We start from the raw sequence: 17914 nt of genomic DNA, 5'->3' as shown, positions 1-17914 counted from the left end.
AGCATTTTCAGCCATAGGTACACATGTGTATACACTCTATGTCTTTGCGTAGTGCTACCTTCTTGGCATTTTGTTACTAAGTTGTCACCACTAAACAATATATAAATTGTATCGGATAATATTACAGCATCACCAAGTCGGATAAATCATTTCACAAGTCCATGTAATATATTTTATTTCGTCCTTTTGCATCACCTGTAGCTCAGGGATGTCCCTTTAGCTCAACTGTTAGCAGCCTCACAGTTGAGCTCCTGCTCCAGTTAGTTGGTAACTGGTCGGCCCTGATTTGAATCCTGGGAAGGGCATCCCGGATGGAGCTGCATTCATCTTTCAGAAGGGACATAAAATGGGGGCCTCTCCTGCACTTTTTATAAATCAATTTCTTTACATCCTTATGTTTTCTTATGTGGGAGTAAATAAACGAAACAAAAATATATCAAATGTTGAATGCATGTTACTAAATTACACATCACATTGCTTTAAAAATAATTGCCCCCAAAAGAATTCAACACACCATTTTAAATTGTATATTTAATATGAAATACAGCTTACTGTGGCAACAGCAACAGCATATTTGTTGAACATAACTGAATTTGTGGGCCATATAACGCTAGTTTACTTAAATCCTATACCTTTTCAGTAAGAGTTAATTGATGGAGTGGAAGAAGCTTTCAAGTTTGGTTCGAGCAGGAGCTCACCAAAGTAAGAAAGTAAGTGGAGCAATCTGGCAAAAGAATTAACCATATTTCTTACTGTTACATGTCAATATCATTACTGTATTACCTTTGTCACTGATTCTATACATGTTATATTTCTTCTCTAGTCCTGTTGATACAAAAATATTGCAACTTTAAAGGACTGCCCATGGTGTTGAGACTGGCAACATTTTTGTGGTGGTGCAACCATTTTCCGCGAGAATGCTGCTCAAAATTATCTTGCCACTAATTACCTTTATAAAGCAGCTGTTGTTTCTTTCTTGGGTTGAAGAGAGTGCTAAAGATGTAAACTTGTCTAAGCAAAAAATAATCATGACAAAATGGCTGTTAAGTTCCACATGGCTACGTCCCCAAAAACGACTCGTTCCAGCAAACGAACACCATAGTTAAAATTCTCCCATGATGATGTCAGTCTATTCCATTCTATATGTTATCATTTTTTTGAATGCAGGGTTATCAAAGCTTTCAGACAGTGTTAAAAATATGTAAGTCTGTCAAGTTCGCACTTCTGGCAGTATTACTGATGTTGCATCTAGCATATATCCCTAAATACCCCTTTTTAAAAAATCCCAGATATATATGTTACCCTGCGGATTTAAGTGAAGTAGCATTGCTCTTTCTACATTCTACATTCATGTTTGACTACCTATATTTTCGAGAGATTTCCTTGACTCTCTGTATAGCGATAGGACGGTAGAACGCACGACAGCTGGAGGCATTTATCCTTTTTCCCTTGAAGTTGACGGCGTTGGGGAGCAGAGATTTTGGGCGAAGGTGGAAGCCTAGGCCGCCTGGAGTGTACACCCTCAGCTGGGCCGTGGTCCACTTGTCTGGAGTCACTGCAACCCAACCTAGGACAGCAATAGGTAGAACTATGTTACACCTCTGTACTTCTACATATTCTCAACAAATATGTACTCCACCATTTCTCCAGATGGACATTGAAAAACTGTCAAGATTGTGACATGTAAGTCTATATAGGCTCCAAGTATTGTTATATCACTCCATAGCAACAATTTGAGCTCTACAGCTCTCAGCCCCGTTTTCCACATACACATGTATTAGTAGTTATTTGGCACATTAGGGGTATAATAGAGTGCTAAAAGGAACAAATAAAAATTTGAATAGGCAACCCAAGCTGGCTATGGATGTAGCCTTCAAAGTTAATCTAACCCATTACCTGTATGTACATGTGTATTACTGATCCAGTAAAACAAGCAGGTGAAATGAATTATACATAATGAAATATTTTATCAATGCAAACAGACACTACATGTAGAAGGTATTCAACATGGTGTACATGTAGGTTCTCAACAGCACACAATTGGGTGCGGTACACTTCAGAAATTCAGACTGGCAATTTTCAGGTATTTTTTGTCCACATTTTTTCCACTCCTAGACAAATCAAGCCCTTATCACTAACTATTGCAACTTAACAAACCTGACCTAAATATACGGGAGTATTATTAAAAACAAACTTGTGGTCTGACCAACAATGTCGCCTGGCTGTGTGTGCTGAACAGCCAAATCAAAATGTATTATCATATGGACAAAAAATCTCACTTCTGTTGGGTTGATAGTCATGATGCCAAAATAATAGTGTAACCATGTTTAATAGAAAATAATGATCTTTTATTCTTTCTCTTTCAAACAGTATTTTGCTACAGCTTCATTCAAGAGGAAGATGGTACTATTCTAGCTGCTTTTTATGGATCTTACATTGAGAAGGATGGTAAAATAACTTGACATAAAGAAAGACCTCAGAGTCAGGGCTGTTGGAACTTTCAAGGGGAGAGCAATTCACTGTGGGCATGTTCCTGCACAGTTTTCATTCTTACGACCAGGTTGCCAAACAAGATGGCACATTCTAGATGGCACATGAGCACAGACCCAAAACAGATTAGGAGAATCTGCTACTAATTGCAAAATAAGATGGACGGAGAGCAGTGATGAATGCTTTTTACTGTATGGATAAGACACCGTGTGATTTTGTCAGACTATCTGGTTGAGATGTAATTCATGGCACGGCCTGGATACAGATCCAGCAGAGCTACCATGGGCGCCTACAGACACCCCTGTAGTCTAATGGGCTGCTCACCAGGGTATCATTTGTGAAGATGAAGAAAATGATGGGGCCTGGTTTGGTACCATGGGAGATTCCAGGGGTTACATATTCCCCTTCTAGTGAACAACAGTTGATTAATGTGAAGATAGAGAAACTGATGAGGCTATTTCCTTTACCTTGGGGGCATGCTGGGGTATATATTCCAATCTATTCTGATGCATTACATTTCTGTTATAGAGACGAAGAAAGAAAGGCTATTTGACAGCTGTGGGGTATGCCAATGATGATATATTCCTATTCTAATGCATAACATTTCAGACTTGATATTCTACCTGTTGGCTTCATAAAAAAACTGACTATCCAACTTGTGCATTGTACCACACGCTACCTTGTACCACACGCTACCTTGTACGTTGTACTCATTTCTATCCAAGTCTTAGATATGGTTGTGGTCAATTCTGCCATGCACCTTGCTGTAATTTCAGTCTGAATTGTTTGTGGAATTTCTGCATACAGTAGTAGGATGTAGATTCTTCTCATTACATCTTAGTGGTGTTGGTGGCGCAAGTGGTAGAGCGCGCAGCTGTCAAACAATGGGACCCGGAGACATGTCAGAACTTGTGCCCCAACGTTGTGCCCTTGGGAAAGGCACTTAACACGACTTTCCTCACTTCACTCAGGTGTAAATGAGTACCTAGCTCATCTAGGGTTAGGGACATCCCTCGGCTAGGACGTTAAATGGTTTGGGGCTGAGCCACGACCCGCGCACGTAAAAGAACCCACCACACCTTTCAAAAAAGAGTAGGGGCATGCCCCGGTGTGCGATGGTCCAATCCTTCTGTCTGGAGCTGGTGATGCACTACAAATCACCCGGATGGAGGCCTGGCGAACCTCCGTCTCGTATCAGCCATACGGTGATTTACACCATTCACCCGGACGGGAGACCTGGCGCATCCCCGTCTTGTCTCAGCCAACGAAGGGGCATGTCACCCCACAAGGGGCGGTATAACTCTGACGGTGCACATCCCACGTAAGCATGTCGCTCGTAAGCATGTCGACTACCTACCTACCTACCTACATCTTAGTTCTGCCTTTAGTCAATGGTTAAGGTTGATGCATTTCTACCTTTAAAGACATCACAAACTAAAAGATGACAGAATCAACAAGCAGTGAAGTAGACATAGATCTTGAGATGGATCATGCTACAAATCTGAGACTTATTGAAATTGGGTAGCTCTTGAAACCCCAGAGCTGATTCTGACCTCTCCTGCATGGGCCCAATAAATGTCTTCAGAATGTGAAAGGTAAGGAAGTGAACTTTTCCCACATCCACATTCATACTCAACAATACTAAGTAGACTTCCTCGCATGCATGACTTTTTTGATGGAAAATAAGTCCCAATCAATTCAAGTAGGGGCAAGGTAGAAACATTTCTCATTTGCAGCATACCACAATGTCCTGAAGTCATGTATATTTTCATACCCACTTTTGTGACAGATATGAAACTAATCGGAGAAAGCTGTGCTGGTAGTGATAACCTGTGTTTTTAACAGATTAGTAATTTTCATACAAGGTAGTCAAGGACAGGTACCTGCTGAAGACAGCACCAGGTCCACAGCACTGAACTTGTGGTCCACACCTGTGACAGTCACTTCAGCTGGCTGGAGTGGAGGGAAGGATTCCATCCGCTCAGCTCCTCCCAATGGTACCTGAATAGACACAGTGGTGAAAATACAGGTGCTGCTTTTCATGACCGCCACTCAGTTTGACAGCTATTCGCAGACCAAGTGCAGCAAGATTATTTGAGTAAAGCAAGATGCTTTAAGGTTGTAGGAAAAACACAGAGGGTCACCTTAAGTTGAACCAACAATATTTATCAGGTACAGCCAGTTTCATTTACCTACAAATGTTAATGTATCTATTCATTTATCTATCATAGAGTCTTATATTGAATTAAGAATGTAAAACAAGGACATTACCTATAAAGTCGAACGTGTTTCCAAACAGTGCATGAATGCAGTATCTAAATAAAGGGATCAATTGATATGCAAACTTGTTGTATTTTTTTCTATGAGGTGTTAAGTTGGTAAAGAAAGAAAAAAAGGAGTAGGTGTAATTGTATCAAAGAGGAAAGACAACGTAAAAATGTTTAGTCACAACAAACGAATGTGGATGGGATGAAATTCCCATCATCTCTGATGAAGTAAGGAGAGATGTAGAACCTCATAGTCTAACAAAATTTCTATATAAAGAGATATTTACAGCTTATGAAACAATATAATGGTAAATTACATGTGGACATATATATAAGACTTGATGCACATTTTAAAGCACACAGCTAAGATTGTATTAGGAATGCAAAAAAAAATGTAGGAAGGTAAACGAACTACAATGTCAACATTTCATACTATATTGGAAATATAAAATATCTTATACTGTACTGTAATTCTTGTTTCTTTCACTGTAACTTTATGCTCACTGCTTTCACAGTCACCTCTGTACCATGAACTTATCATCACCATGAAAAACCTGTTGTGATTATTTATGATTCCTTCACACATCCGTTCTGTAAATCACTTAGGGCCACCGTGAAGTTAAAGTTCAGTGATAATGTCCATTTTTCTTATACCGTGAAATTTTGCTACCGTGAAGATAAAGTGAATTACACTATCATCTAATACAGTTATTTTTGATGTTACACCCCAAAGACCTATCCAAATCATTACATTGAGAAAAAAAAGTAGGATGTTTGTGACAGTGTTTTACAGCTACAATCTTTTATAGATTATATACAAGCTTTCTTTAGGCCACAGCAAGTAAATTTTATGGATGACATCAGCGTGCGCATTGATTTTCGCCTGATTTTTAAATAAAAAACAAGATCTTATTTTACCCTTCAGCAATGGTCAACATACCGAAAACAGTACAATATGTTGCAAACTACTGTCAATTCTATTCTATCGCAAAAACGTTCTAGATGCCATAAAAAGGTATTTTTGCACATGTAAGAATGGTGGAAACTCTGTACAAATGCATTGTACAATTATTGTGTATGCAAGCTGTAATAAGATTGCTCCTCATCACCAACTTACTAGTACAGGAAGACACTGTGCAGCCCTCATGCCAAACTTGTAATATAGTCTGTAATTGCTGTACCATTATTATCAACAACGTGTAATCCGATGTGCTGTTTTCCAATGAAGTGAACTACTAACAAATTTGATAACAGGGTCAGATGAAGTAACTGATGTCATGCAGTTTGAGTAGACAATTGTCTAACTGTCTGTATGTTGAAGACAGAATGAAAAGACGGGTGATTTCTAAGGCAGGACAATTCAGTCAGACAGTCAGGACACCAATAGCGGAGAGCTAGAGAACTTCAGCTGAGGAAAAGTGAGCAGAGCCAGCGACATGTAGTCACCATCAGTCTGCCTCATAACACTCCCGTGCCCAGTGTACGGAAACCTTGTCTCTGTGGTCTTACTATTTGGTCCTAAATTCATAATTTAATTACTTTAATGTTGACATCAGTGTTAGCAAGGAGGTTTTATCTAGAAGGCCTTTTAGATAAAACCTCCTTTGTGTTAGCTAATGTTTTATTGAATACAGGGATAAAAGACTTGTTGTAATACCGTGTTTTATCGTTTCAATTCTTCTGACATGCTTTAAGGTATTCAAGTTTGAAAATGTGGATGTCTTGTTTTGTTTGCCCCCCTTGTTTTTTTTCGCCCGCGCGCACTAAATTTGTAGTCTGCAGAGGATGTCATCCATAAAATTTACTTGCTGTGGCCTAAGGGGAAAAATCATTGTGTGATTCTCCAACTCGTGTCCAGCCACACGACACTGAGTATTCAATGGAACGTACATGATGCAAAATTGGGACAATCAAAATAAAAGGAAGCAGTAATCAATGCCAGATGGGATTTTTTTTTCAATTCAAGACACAACAAAAGAACAAAAAGCCTTCCCCAGTGGCCATTTTGTACATCAATTCAACCACCTGCTCAATGATTGTTTCTTTTTTTCCCATTGTTATTCTATATCATCATCATCGAGGCAGTCGCATTTTATACACATGTATATAATAGCCATACAAACTGGTAATTGGGAACCATTGAAATTGGTTACAAAGGGTGTCTCCAATTATGAGGCTGTTAGTCATCTACAGGATGTAGTTTCATTGTCATGAAGTATACAGCAAGAGAATAGGACACAAAGTGATAAAAGACCATTTTACCTGACAAGGATGAAAAAGACAGGCTTTTACATAATCAAACAGGAACGGTTACTCCAGAGGTTTTCTTAACATCATGTACAGCAAAAGCCACATGTCGCAGGACTTGTACATCTTAGATGCTATAAACATATTATGCCCATGCAAGCGACTGTCATGCTTAACTATCTATCCATGGTTGTATACTAACCTACCGTATTGTCTCGAATAAAGTACGCACTTTTTAAACATTTCAAAATTCAAAAGGCACCACAAACCATTGCTTAAGTCCGGGTGCGTACTTTATTTGAGGTTATTGCCAGGACAAATTGGAAAAGGACCTCAAACTCAAACCCTTGCTTAATCAAACCAGGAACCCAGCTGCGGTGAAACAATACATTGCTCAATACCTGCCAATTTGTAACTTGTCGTAAGCAATCCTCAAGTTTGCAGAGAGTCAGACGATGTTGGCAAAGTAAACAAGAGAATCTTTTATGAATCTAAGGAATGGCATTATGTAGAAGTCCTTGATATAAGAAAACTGACCTGGAGATAATAGAAGGAACACCATAAATTTTAATTTATCCTGTTCAAAATGTGTTCAAGATCAGTGGAGAAGGGGTGCGTACTTTATTTGGGGTTTTTGACTTTACGATTCAGTTCTGCAAATTTGTCTGGAACTAGCCCCAAATCAGGGGTGCGTACTTTAATTGGGGTGCGCACTTTAATCGAGAAAATACGGTAATGTTTAGAGGGTATCTCACTGGAGCCAAATTGCGCTAGGAAATTGCACTAATTTGCATATTTTTGCCAATTCTCGAGCTCAGAGAGGTGATATTCTCAGTTTCAGCTCCAAATCAGATATTGGTTTATTGGTTTATTGCGGTACCCTTTAGTCGAATTACAACTAATCTTCCAGGGTTCAACACAAAACACAGACATATATACAGTGCAAGATTAAAAGGACATATATACATAATCATAACATACATACACACAGATTGCTAACTTAACTTACGAATAATTGGTGACAAACTGGTAGATGGCCTTCTTGAAGTGATATGGGACTGTCAATGATTTGATGTTAGATGGTAATGTATTCCAAAGATTGATGGCTCGGTAGAGAAAGGTACAAGAAAACTTTTTCAAATATATCTTACTTACAGCACAGTAAGCTAGTACTTTCAGACTTTGAACAACATTCATTATTTGGGCAGAGTAGATGATCAACTGAAATAATTTCATTTGCATAATCAATGAGAAACATTAATATGTCAGTGGTAAAGGTTATAATTTGGTGAAGGTCTTGGAACTCTAGTTTCATACCTTCAACAGGTCAATCTTCCCAGCATGCCGTGCATATAGGTCATCAGCCCTCTCCAGCGTACAGACGTGCAGCGGCAGAGCGCCAGAGGCAAACACAGTCAGGAAGATGGAGTTAAGCCCCTATATTGGAAACATGTAAAGTAAAAAATTATTTTCAAAGGAGTTTTGCTCAGTGCAAGGCCACATGGACCACTTTTAGGCACTAATCCAACACTAACTGAAGCAGCAACTCTTCTCCCTAAGTCAGAAACATCAAGCTTTAATGGGCAAGCTCGACCAACTGACTCAATAGTACTGACTCAATATTACAGGGTGGTAGTTGTAGTGATTCTTTCTTTGGAAAAGAAAATGAAACCTGTTGGCTTGGTAGCAACATCTGAATTAAGCCGACATTAAACATCTTTACAAACTCATACATTAAAATCACTCAGGGATGAAACTGCATTTCTGTACTCCTTTCTCTACAGCTCTCTGCCATGTCTAATTGGGACACTCTCTAGATTGTCCTTGCAATGTATTTAAGGTCTCGGTTCGGAGTTGTTGTTTTTTAAATTCGGGGCCGACCTGACTCGTTCCCAGAAAGGCAATAGCGCTTTTCCAAACATCCCTTTTCGGCCGATTCAATGTTTCTGATGGATAGGGGTGACTTATCTTCGAACGACAGACGAATTTGATATTTTCTGTGGAAACGTCATTTTTAGTGAAAACCGTCACTAAAAGCAATTTTCATCCCCAAAACTGCTATTTTTAGGGCATTCTTCCAAGGCCGCTGGAAGGAAAATAAAAGTTTTCCTAGGATAATGACTGATATGGAAATAAAGGTCATAATTCTGTCTGTGCAAGTAGGAAAAATAAAAAAAACATGAGGATACGTTTTCCGCAATCCCCGATGGTGCGAAACCACGCAAAACGCACATAGAACGCACGATTCGGGTAATCAGGCGACAAAGCCGCGTTACCGTCATCGCGCACTAATACCAGGAAGTACCCGCGGACGACCAAAACTCGGAAACCGTAAAACGCTACAAAGATCGGGTTTTTCAGGATATATAAAAGACAACGCACTGCTATAGCGATAGCCGAAAAATCGGGAGCCAAAACTAACGAAAAAACCGAGGATTTGCGTCTTATCTTCACGCACTATTTAGGTAGGCGGTCAAAACAATTCCGAACAGGAACTTTAATTTGCATATTCTGTCATAAAAATTTCACCCCAGACTTCAGAAAGATTCCATCTACCATATATCCAAATTCCACTTGGCTGCGATGGTCACTTTTCCCACAGGACATGCTTAAAGCCATATAGAAAATACAGCGCTCCCTCGACATTTGCCGCATATTCAAACCCTGACAGAACATTGACGTCACAATCAGAAAGAGCAATGAAAAATGTAAGCTACTATCAAAGCGCTTTACGGAAAACATGCAAAACCGGCGGGGAAATCTTCATGGGTCCGCGGCCGACGATATCTATGGCAGTTCCGTCGTTTCTGGGCCTCATACTTAACGCTAGACCTTCTAAAAGCGAATATAAGGATGACGTCACGAAGTGACGTCACGGGAATCACAGGGCAACTGAGTGGGATTGCGTTTTGGTTCGTCGCGCTTGATTGCACCGATGAAAATCACAGATTTTGACATGAAGTGGTAGCACAGGACTTGCGCTTTCCAAATCAAAGTCGTCCGACGTCGAATTTGTAGAATTGTGCCGTGAATGTCCTCTTAAGAAGCCCAAGGCACACCAAATGTGTGAAATACACCATTCTTTTGCCAGTCAGAACCCATTATCGGTGAAATTGACGGAGAAGGAAGCGGGTAGAGTAATAAACTCTTTATGGGTGCGTGGAGAACCTATCAGACTACTATTTGGCACCAACAAAGCGAAAAAAAGTTAAGGCTTCTAGGAGCAAGGAACTTAACATTTGATTTCCCAGTTTCCTCTTAAATAGAGCTTAATTTACCTACACTTTGCGTACTATCCCTCCTTAGGTAAAAATGCGAAGAGAGTGTACCAAATGTATGCTTACAGTCAAATCCAGTGCCTAACTTATATCAATCGCCGCCGTAATCAAAGCGACACAGCGTACACGTGACATTTGAATGCATGCTGAATGCAATTTGACATTGCATGCTGTGTCGGGGGGGGGGGGGGAGATTATGAGGGAGGGGGGCACCAAAGCCCTGATATGAATAGTACTGCCTTTGGAACGGCAAAAAGGCAGAATTATGGAATTTTTTCAGAATCTTCAAGCCTTGGATAAAGACGTCAATATGCAATAATATTACGGCACCTAGGACGTCATTAATTAAGATTTTATGCCTCTTTAAGGTCTCGGTTCGGAGTTTTTTTTTAAAATTCGGGGCCGACCTGACTCGTTCCCAGAAAGACAATAGCGCTTTTCCAAACATCCCTTTTTCGGCCGATTCAATGTTTCTGATGGATAGGGGTGACTTATCTTCGAACGACAGACGAATTTGATATTTTCTGTGGAAACGTCATTTTTAGTGAAAACCGTCACTAAAAGCAATTTTCATCCCCAAAACTGCTATTTTTAGGACATTCTTCCAAGGCCGCTGGAAGGAAAATAAAAGTTTTCCTAGGATAATGACTGATATGGAAATAAAGGTCATAATTCTGTCTGTGCAAGTAGGAAAAATGAAAGAAATCGTGAGGATACGTTTTCCGCAATCCCCGATGGTGCGAAACCACGCAAAACGCACATAGAACGCACGATTCGGGTAATCAGGCGACAAAGCCGTGTTACCGTCATCGCGCACTAATACCAGGAAGTACCCGCGGACGACCAAAACTCGGAAACCGTAAAACGCTACAAAGATCGGGTTTTTCAGGATATATAAAAGATAACGCACTGCTATAGCGATCGCCGAAAAATCGGGAGCCAAAACTAACGAAAAAACCGAGGATTTGCGTCTTATCTTCACGCACTATTTAGGTAGGCTGTCAAAACAATTCCGAACCGGAACCTTATGTTGACTCTTTCATGTATTTGTAAGAAACAGCACACATAAATACATTATAGACCATGAAAACTTGTTATATCTCTGGGTGGTTTCAAGGGTTAGTAAGTTTGTAAGGAAAGAAAAAAAGAGTGGAAGTTGGATCAAAGAAGAAAAGGAAATGAAGAAGGCTCAATAATAATAAAAGATCAAAAGTCCTTTGATCATGATATGCGTCTTTCAATTCTGATGCAATAAGGCTTCACCAGAAACAATTTCTGAGCCATGGATAAAAGAGATGTTTGAAACATACAAGTAAATCATCCAATCATGTAATTTTTAGTAGAACAGAGCAATTGCAAATTTCCTGGTAAGCCGTGAATATAGCTTGTGCCTGTGGAGTTCACTGGCATTATAGTGGCATATACAGATATCGGACTGCTCTTTTGAAAATTCATTGAATATTATCCTCAAAGTGAAGCCGTTTGTGTAACTTTTACTTTGATCTTTTACTTTGGTTTAAAACAACAACCAAAAATTAGTTTTCAGTCCATTTACATGAAGAGTAACAGGTCCTATGCCTTTTCATGGCAGAGACATAAGGAAAAATAAACAGATGAAAACAAATAATACAACATGGAATGGACTGATTTAGTCATGTCCAGTCCTGAGAAGTTCAAGATACATTTCAATAGAGATCATAATTATATACTATAGGTCTATCATGTGCAAGGTGTGGTGCACAATACCAGCAATTGTTACCTAGTGTATTGAGTATTGTGTTGTTGCAATTCAAATAGATAAAGAAAGAGAAATAAGTCTGGGATGAACACCAGCTGACAAAGTTAAGTTTAGACATGGCAAGATCAGGTAATTCAAAACACTACATGTGGTCAAAGCACCAACGGTTCAATGAGCACTCTTCCATACCTCCACATAGTCAACTCTCCCGAGAGCAGCCAGAAACAAGGTGTGTTCCGGTCTGAGCACCACTGTGCGGGGAATGATGGGTCTGGACGGGACCACCCTCTCCAACTCCTCAGATGTCAGCAGGTTGAGGATCTGTCGTGACAGGGTGAAACACAAGAAGTACATGTATGTAATTTCCGGCAGTACAGGACTGTGTAAGATGGTACGACTTATCATCATTGGCTTGACGTAGTCGATGCACGATGCAGCATTTGGATTAAATGAAATTGCTTGCTGTTAGTTTAATGGTGTTTGTGCAAGTGTGTATGTGCATGTGTGTGTGTGTGTGTGCGTGTGTGTGTATGTCAGCCTGCACATGTATGCACGTGTATGTGTGTCAGTATGTGACTACATGTGTGTAATGTGTGTATGTGTGTGTGTGTGTGTGTATGAGTATGTGTGTATGTAAGCGTATATGTGTGACTACAGGTGTGTACCTACATACATACATGCCTGCCTGCCTGTGTGTGCTTGTTTGTGCTTGTTTGTGTGCATGTGTGCATGTCTATGTGCATGTGTGTATGTGTGCATACATGTGTGTATGTGTGCATATGTGTGTTTGCATGTGTGTGCGAATCTTGCATTTTGCTCTCACCTGCTGATCATTGATATACCCAGGTGTGTCACACACCCACTTTCCTCCTTCAAAAGCCTGGGTCAGGTTACTTGGAGATTTTGCTCTTTCCTCTGCCTCCTGTGGCTGTTGATTAAACATGTCTCCCTGTGCCATGGTCCAGGCATCCTCTGGATCCCCAGACAGTTTCCGCAGAGATGTGCTGAAGGAGAGCTCTCGTTCAGTTTCCTCTTCGTACAACTGCTGGCCATCAGTTCTCCCCACATGGCCTGTAATATACATAAGAGCCCACCATACTTAACCACCAGCAACTTTGTGTACCAATAATTGCTCCAGGTTGTGTTAGGGGTAAGGTATTGAAATAAGCTTGCTTGTAACTACCGACTGTGCTTTTCTGTTTGCTCAAAGATTCTTTGAATCTGCAATGTTATCATATTCCGGTTAAGATCTTTTAAAACAGAAAATGAGCAGATTACAAAAGAAAAGAAAATGGTACAGTAGTTTCTTTGCATGGCTATAGAAGGGCATGGTTATATATACATGTAATCATACTTTTATAGCAGGTAGGTTTTTTACTTGACTCTGCACCTACCGACTACATAGGCTTTCCTTTCCATCTGCTCCATCTGTTTCGTAGGCTTGGACCTGAGCAGCTTGTTTCTGTCCCACAGTCTCTTCTTCCGTACGCTAAGCCGCGCCTTCCGTGTGGGATTGACCATGGGGAAGCGGAGCAGGTTCATGGTCGTGCCTGGCCACTGCGAGATGGTTGCACGCTGGAACACCTCTTCTGCTTTTTGCTAGGTGACAACAAAATTTGCCATTCATAAATTACATAAATATGCATATGTGAATATGTGGATTGAGCACTGACACCCTTATATCTGTAATTTGTAAAAACCTTAAAATATACCATGACATTTGCCCCAGAGTGACACGTTCTCATATGGGACACATTTGGTAGAACAGTAGCAGTCATCAAAGAGTGATCTAGTGGAAATCTGCTGTGGTCCAAATATTGTTGTCATTTCTGCAGTCCGCAGAAGCAAAGTAAGCAAGCTTAATATTACAAGACAGTGACATTGTAATGACATAAAAGTGTTCACATCCCACATTGTAACTTTTTTAAAGACAAAGGTTGTTAAATAATCATCTTCACCACGTTTATAAGCTTTATTTCCCTCTTCTCAAATCTCTGCTGTTCCTAGTATTTTCCAAGTTGGTTGCCAGCACTAAAGTAGGGACAAGTCATGAAAATCTGCGAAACTAATTGGCTCCCTTGAGTCTGTGATGTACGTCAGAGAATCAGAGATACACCAATTTTCTCTAACTCATTATATGAGATTAATGATGGGCACTTATTTTTCAGGCTTATACTTCCTACTATCCCAGAAGTAACAATCTACATTAAGTACACTATGGGAGGCTTCTTTTTGATATCATACGAAAGTAACATGTAATGTCACATTTTGTTTGCATGTTTCCAGAGTTTCCAATGCATTACTTCTGTAGTAATTGTTTCAACCACATCCTTAAAACACTGCAAAGACCTAGTCTCCACCAGACTAATTCAAGTGACCCAGCCGTCTTGATAAGATGCATAGGGGTGGCACCCATCTCCATTTCTATAGCCCTTGGACCACACATTTGTGCAAGTTACTACAGCAGGGGGCTGGTCCGCTGGTAGTGAACTGATGTGTTTCCAAATGCTGAGAGCTAATTATAAGCAGAGAAAGCAGTATGTACCATTTTTAAAGTCTTTGGTATGACCCGTCTTTGGTAAGTTAGCCAAAACTGGAGAGCAATTTATCACTAATATCGGGGAATCAGGCCATCCTAGGGTTTCATTTGCCTGTGCAGTTAAGGGAAAATGTTACTTTGTACCATTAACATGCCCCTAGCTCAGGCTCCTGGACAATCAATAACCCTCCTTTTGCTGAATTCTACTGTACATTACCGTTATGGACATCTATTGAACATAATTGTTATGGACAGTAGAATTCAGCAAAGGGTCATTTTCTCACTGGGCTGTGCCTAAAGTGTGAAAAACATCCTCAAAGTGGCTTCTACCAGTGCCAAACAGTGCCAATTTGCAATTGTCACCTGAAATTTCTTTAAAAGAAAATGGGAAAATGGAACAAATACATTGTAGGTGCAAAATTGGCCAAAAAAAGTGCAATCATTTCAAATTTCTTTGATGAATTGTGATCATTAAAATTGTACATTGGTTTTCAATTCAGTGGAAACACTGCGATTTCCAATAAAGTTGCCTTGTATCTGATTTGGAGCCAAAACTGAGGAGGTGACATTTCGGGCTCGGCCATTTTGACTACATAGAAATCACGTACTGCATATTGCGCACGTCAGTGTGACCGCAAGGGAAAATTGTTGAAAATTCATAAAGCTGTCACAATAATTTGGCGGCATCAAGTGAGATATAAGAAATGTAACCATGTTAGGAAGGACAGCCAAATCATCTTCAAGTTGTGAATGAAACAGGTATTGCTGGCTGAGTTGTTTGGAAACTCACCTGGCAGAAATCAGACTCTAGAAGACGGTTAAAGAGCGTTGACTTCCCCACATTAGTGTTTCCCATCAGGTACACATCACCACGGTAACCCCAGCTGGTCTGGATCTCTGTAATCAGCTGCTCCACCCCGTATCCTGTCTTGGCACTTATCAAGCAAACATGCTTTATGTTCTTGTTGTCATGAAGCCCCGCCCGGAGACAGGCCATAAACAGCTGGTCCTCAGTTCTCCTCTTGTAGCTGGACCCGTCCGGTGGGAGCAGGTCAAACTTGTTCCCGACCACCAGGAGCCACTTGTCTTTTCCAACAAGGTCCAACAGGTTGGGGAAGATGCTACAAGGGAAGTCTAAGAGATCTACCATCAATATGACTAGAGCGTTCTTCTTGTCCTTGAGTGGAGACAAGACCTCCACATAGTGGTCTCTGGAGACCTGGACGTCCAGGGCTATTTTGTGGTTTGTGAGGAGAACGCATCGTTGGCACTTCACACCTCTTAGTTCATCCTCACTCAAAGTCTTAAATTTTACACTTGGGAGGAAGCCAGGTTTCATGCCATCACAGCACTGTAGGTATGCCCCACAGCCCTGGCAGGGAACTGTTGATGGAGGGACCTCGGGATCAGCCTCCCCGACTATCCTGTGTGACTTCTTCCGACTTGCTCTGCCCTTTTTCAGCTCCTGAATCACTTCTCTGGGCCTGCCTATGTCCAAGAAGCGGAGATCCTCTGGCAGTGTCTCATCGATGATATCACGATACGATTCAATACCTTCCTCTTCTTCAGTGTAGGACATGTCATCTGACTCATTATCCTCCACATTTGTAGCCACATATTCACTAACATTGTTTGTTTCCTGAAAAGTTGTGTCTTCTTTGACTTCAGTTCCTGCTGAGTCACGATACCTTTCTCCGATTGAACCGTAGCTTTTCTTTAATTCAATATCTGCCATGCTTGTCGTGCTGGAAAGTTGAATGCTTTCAAGTTCTTCATCCAGTGAATCTGAAAATGTGTTAAGCTCATGTTGGTTATCGTGACTGGCATGTGGATCCTTTATGCAGTTCAAGTAGTCCTCTTGCAGCTCTTGTTTTCTCCTGATGTGTTTGGTCATGTCATTGCCCAGCTGCCTAGCCTTGCTGAGAATATACCTGGCCTTTTCCTCTTTAGAATGAAACACTGGCTCAGTTTGAAAGGTATCACGCTTTACTTTGTCATCAATTTCCTCTGAAAAGTCATAAACAATATCTTCAGACCTAGAGTCCTGGTAAGAGATGTGTTCTCGAAGGTGTTCTATGTTTGAGGAGTCTGTTGAGTGAATATCAAAGTCATCATCAACAGACTTGAGACCTTCATCTGCTTCTTTAAAGCCTACAGAGGTAAACTCCTTCTGAGGATTGGTTGTCTTCATGGCTTGTGCTTTTTTCAACCCCTCATTAATGTCATCTGACGGTTGACTCGATGAGCATCGCCATCTTCCTGGAATTCTCCAAACTGCAGTGTCCTGACAGGATGTTCTTAGGACATGTGCAGCACGATGTTTACCTGTTAACAGGAAGAGAGGAAACATGTTGACCATAGCTCTTTGAAATTTTCTGAACCAATCAGAACGTCAAAACGCACGTCAGAACGTCAAAAAACTACCATCGCCTGCAAAGAAACTATCTAATTTTCCGACCAAAATATGCGACAAAGGGAACACTGCATGCACGATACTCGGTTATCATGTTACATCCAGAATCTGAAAATAATGTACAATTTTTTGTTGACAAATCTATAATTTATGTCCAAAGATATTTAAAACATGGAACACCACCCAGTAGTATACAACTACAAGGCCTTGGACGGGAGTGTCCACACAAGCCTGGAATTATGACAGTCCAGTAAATGGATGAGTGGCCTCAACTGGAAGAGATCTTCCTACCTGGCCGTATGGATCTACTCATCATCATCATCATGGTGTTCCCCCAGATGACCCCGCGAGTGGCAAAGTAGGGGGGAGGTCCCAGGCTAAGGCGGGCAGGCCTCCAGCTTGGCACGGTACGACGCAACGGTGGGAGCCGTCACCACCGTGCCAGGCAGGGCATTCCACTGGGGGATGGTGCGGGGGAAGAATGAATATTTGTATGTATTTGTTCTAACGTTGATTGTTTGATATTTGAGAGTATGGCTTCCCCGGGTGCGCCCCTGAGCTGGTTTCAGTACACTGTGCTCTACTCTCAACTCATAAAAATTATATTCGGCCAGGTCGCTCCTGGTGCACATGCATGCGTGTTCACAGGAAATTATGTCTACGATTTAATAACAAAACTTACCAATGTTGATCCTTGCATTTTTCAGTCCATACATGGATGTTGTACACCCTGCCTTCCGTAGAAAACCTAGCATCCCGACAGGTTTTCGAAAAATCAACATTAGAGAGAATTTCATGCGAGAAAACCAAAACATTTTCACAACATGTGCGCCGCCATCTTGATAACCTTTGAACTCTTGTTGGGAGAGACCAGTCGAGTAGCGTAAATAAACTCTCCGTGCGTAGCCCTGAAAGAACCACTTCAAACCGCATTCGTCTAAA

General features: G+C 40.9%; 1 protein-coding gene across 2 annotated transcripts; it reads right to left on the bottom strand.

Annotated features, from left to right (window-relative positions):
- Positions 1 to 160: 160 nt before the first annotated feature.
- On the bottom strand, positions 161 to 17839 carry LOC136430852 (nitric oxide-associated protein 1-like). Of its 2 annotated transcripts, none has more exons than XM_066421897.1 (8): positions 17655 to 17839; positions 15350 to 16884; positions 13415 to 13619; positions 12844 to 13091; positions 12210 to 12341; positions 8322 to 8441; positions 4374 to 4491; positions 161 to 1567 (listed from the first exon to the last, which is right to left on the bottom strand). In XM_066421897.1, the coding sequence occupies exons 1-8, from the start codon at positions 17785 to 17787 to the stop codon at positions 1359 to 1361; spliced, it is 2700 nt and encodes an 899-aa protein (XP_066277994.1). In that variant the 5' UTR covers positions 17788 to 17839; the 3' UTR covers positions 161 to 1358. The 2 variants fall into 2 exon arrangements, with proteins under 2 accessions (XP_066277994.1, XP_066277995.1); XM_066421898.1 differs by lacking the exon at positions 17655 to 17839 and adding an exon at positions 17264 to 17482.
- Positions 17840 to 17914: the final 75 nt, after the last annotated feature.

This window comes from Branchiostoma lanceolatum, chromosome 3, assembly GCF_035083965.1.
Source record: "Branchiostoma lanceolatum isolate klBraLanc5 chromosome 3, klBraLanc5.hap2, whole genome shotgun sequence".
In the NCBI taxonomy this organism is placed as follows: domain Eukaryota; kingdom Metazoa; phylum Chordata; class Leptocardii; order Amphioxiformes; family Branchiostomatidae; genus Branchiostoma; species Branchiostoma lanceolatum.
Note: the sequence above shows the minus strand (reverse complement) of the source record. Positions and strands in the feature narration are given on the sequence as shown.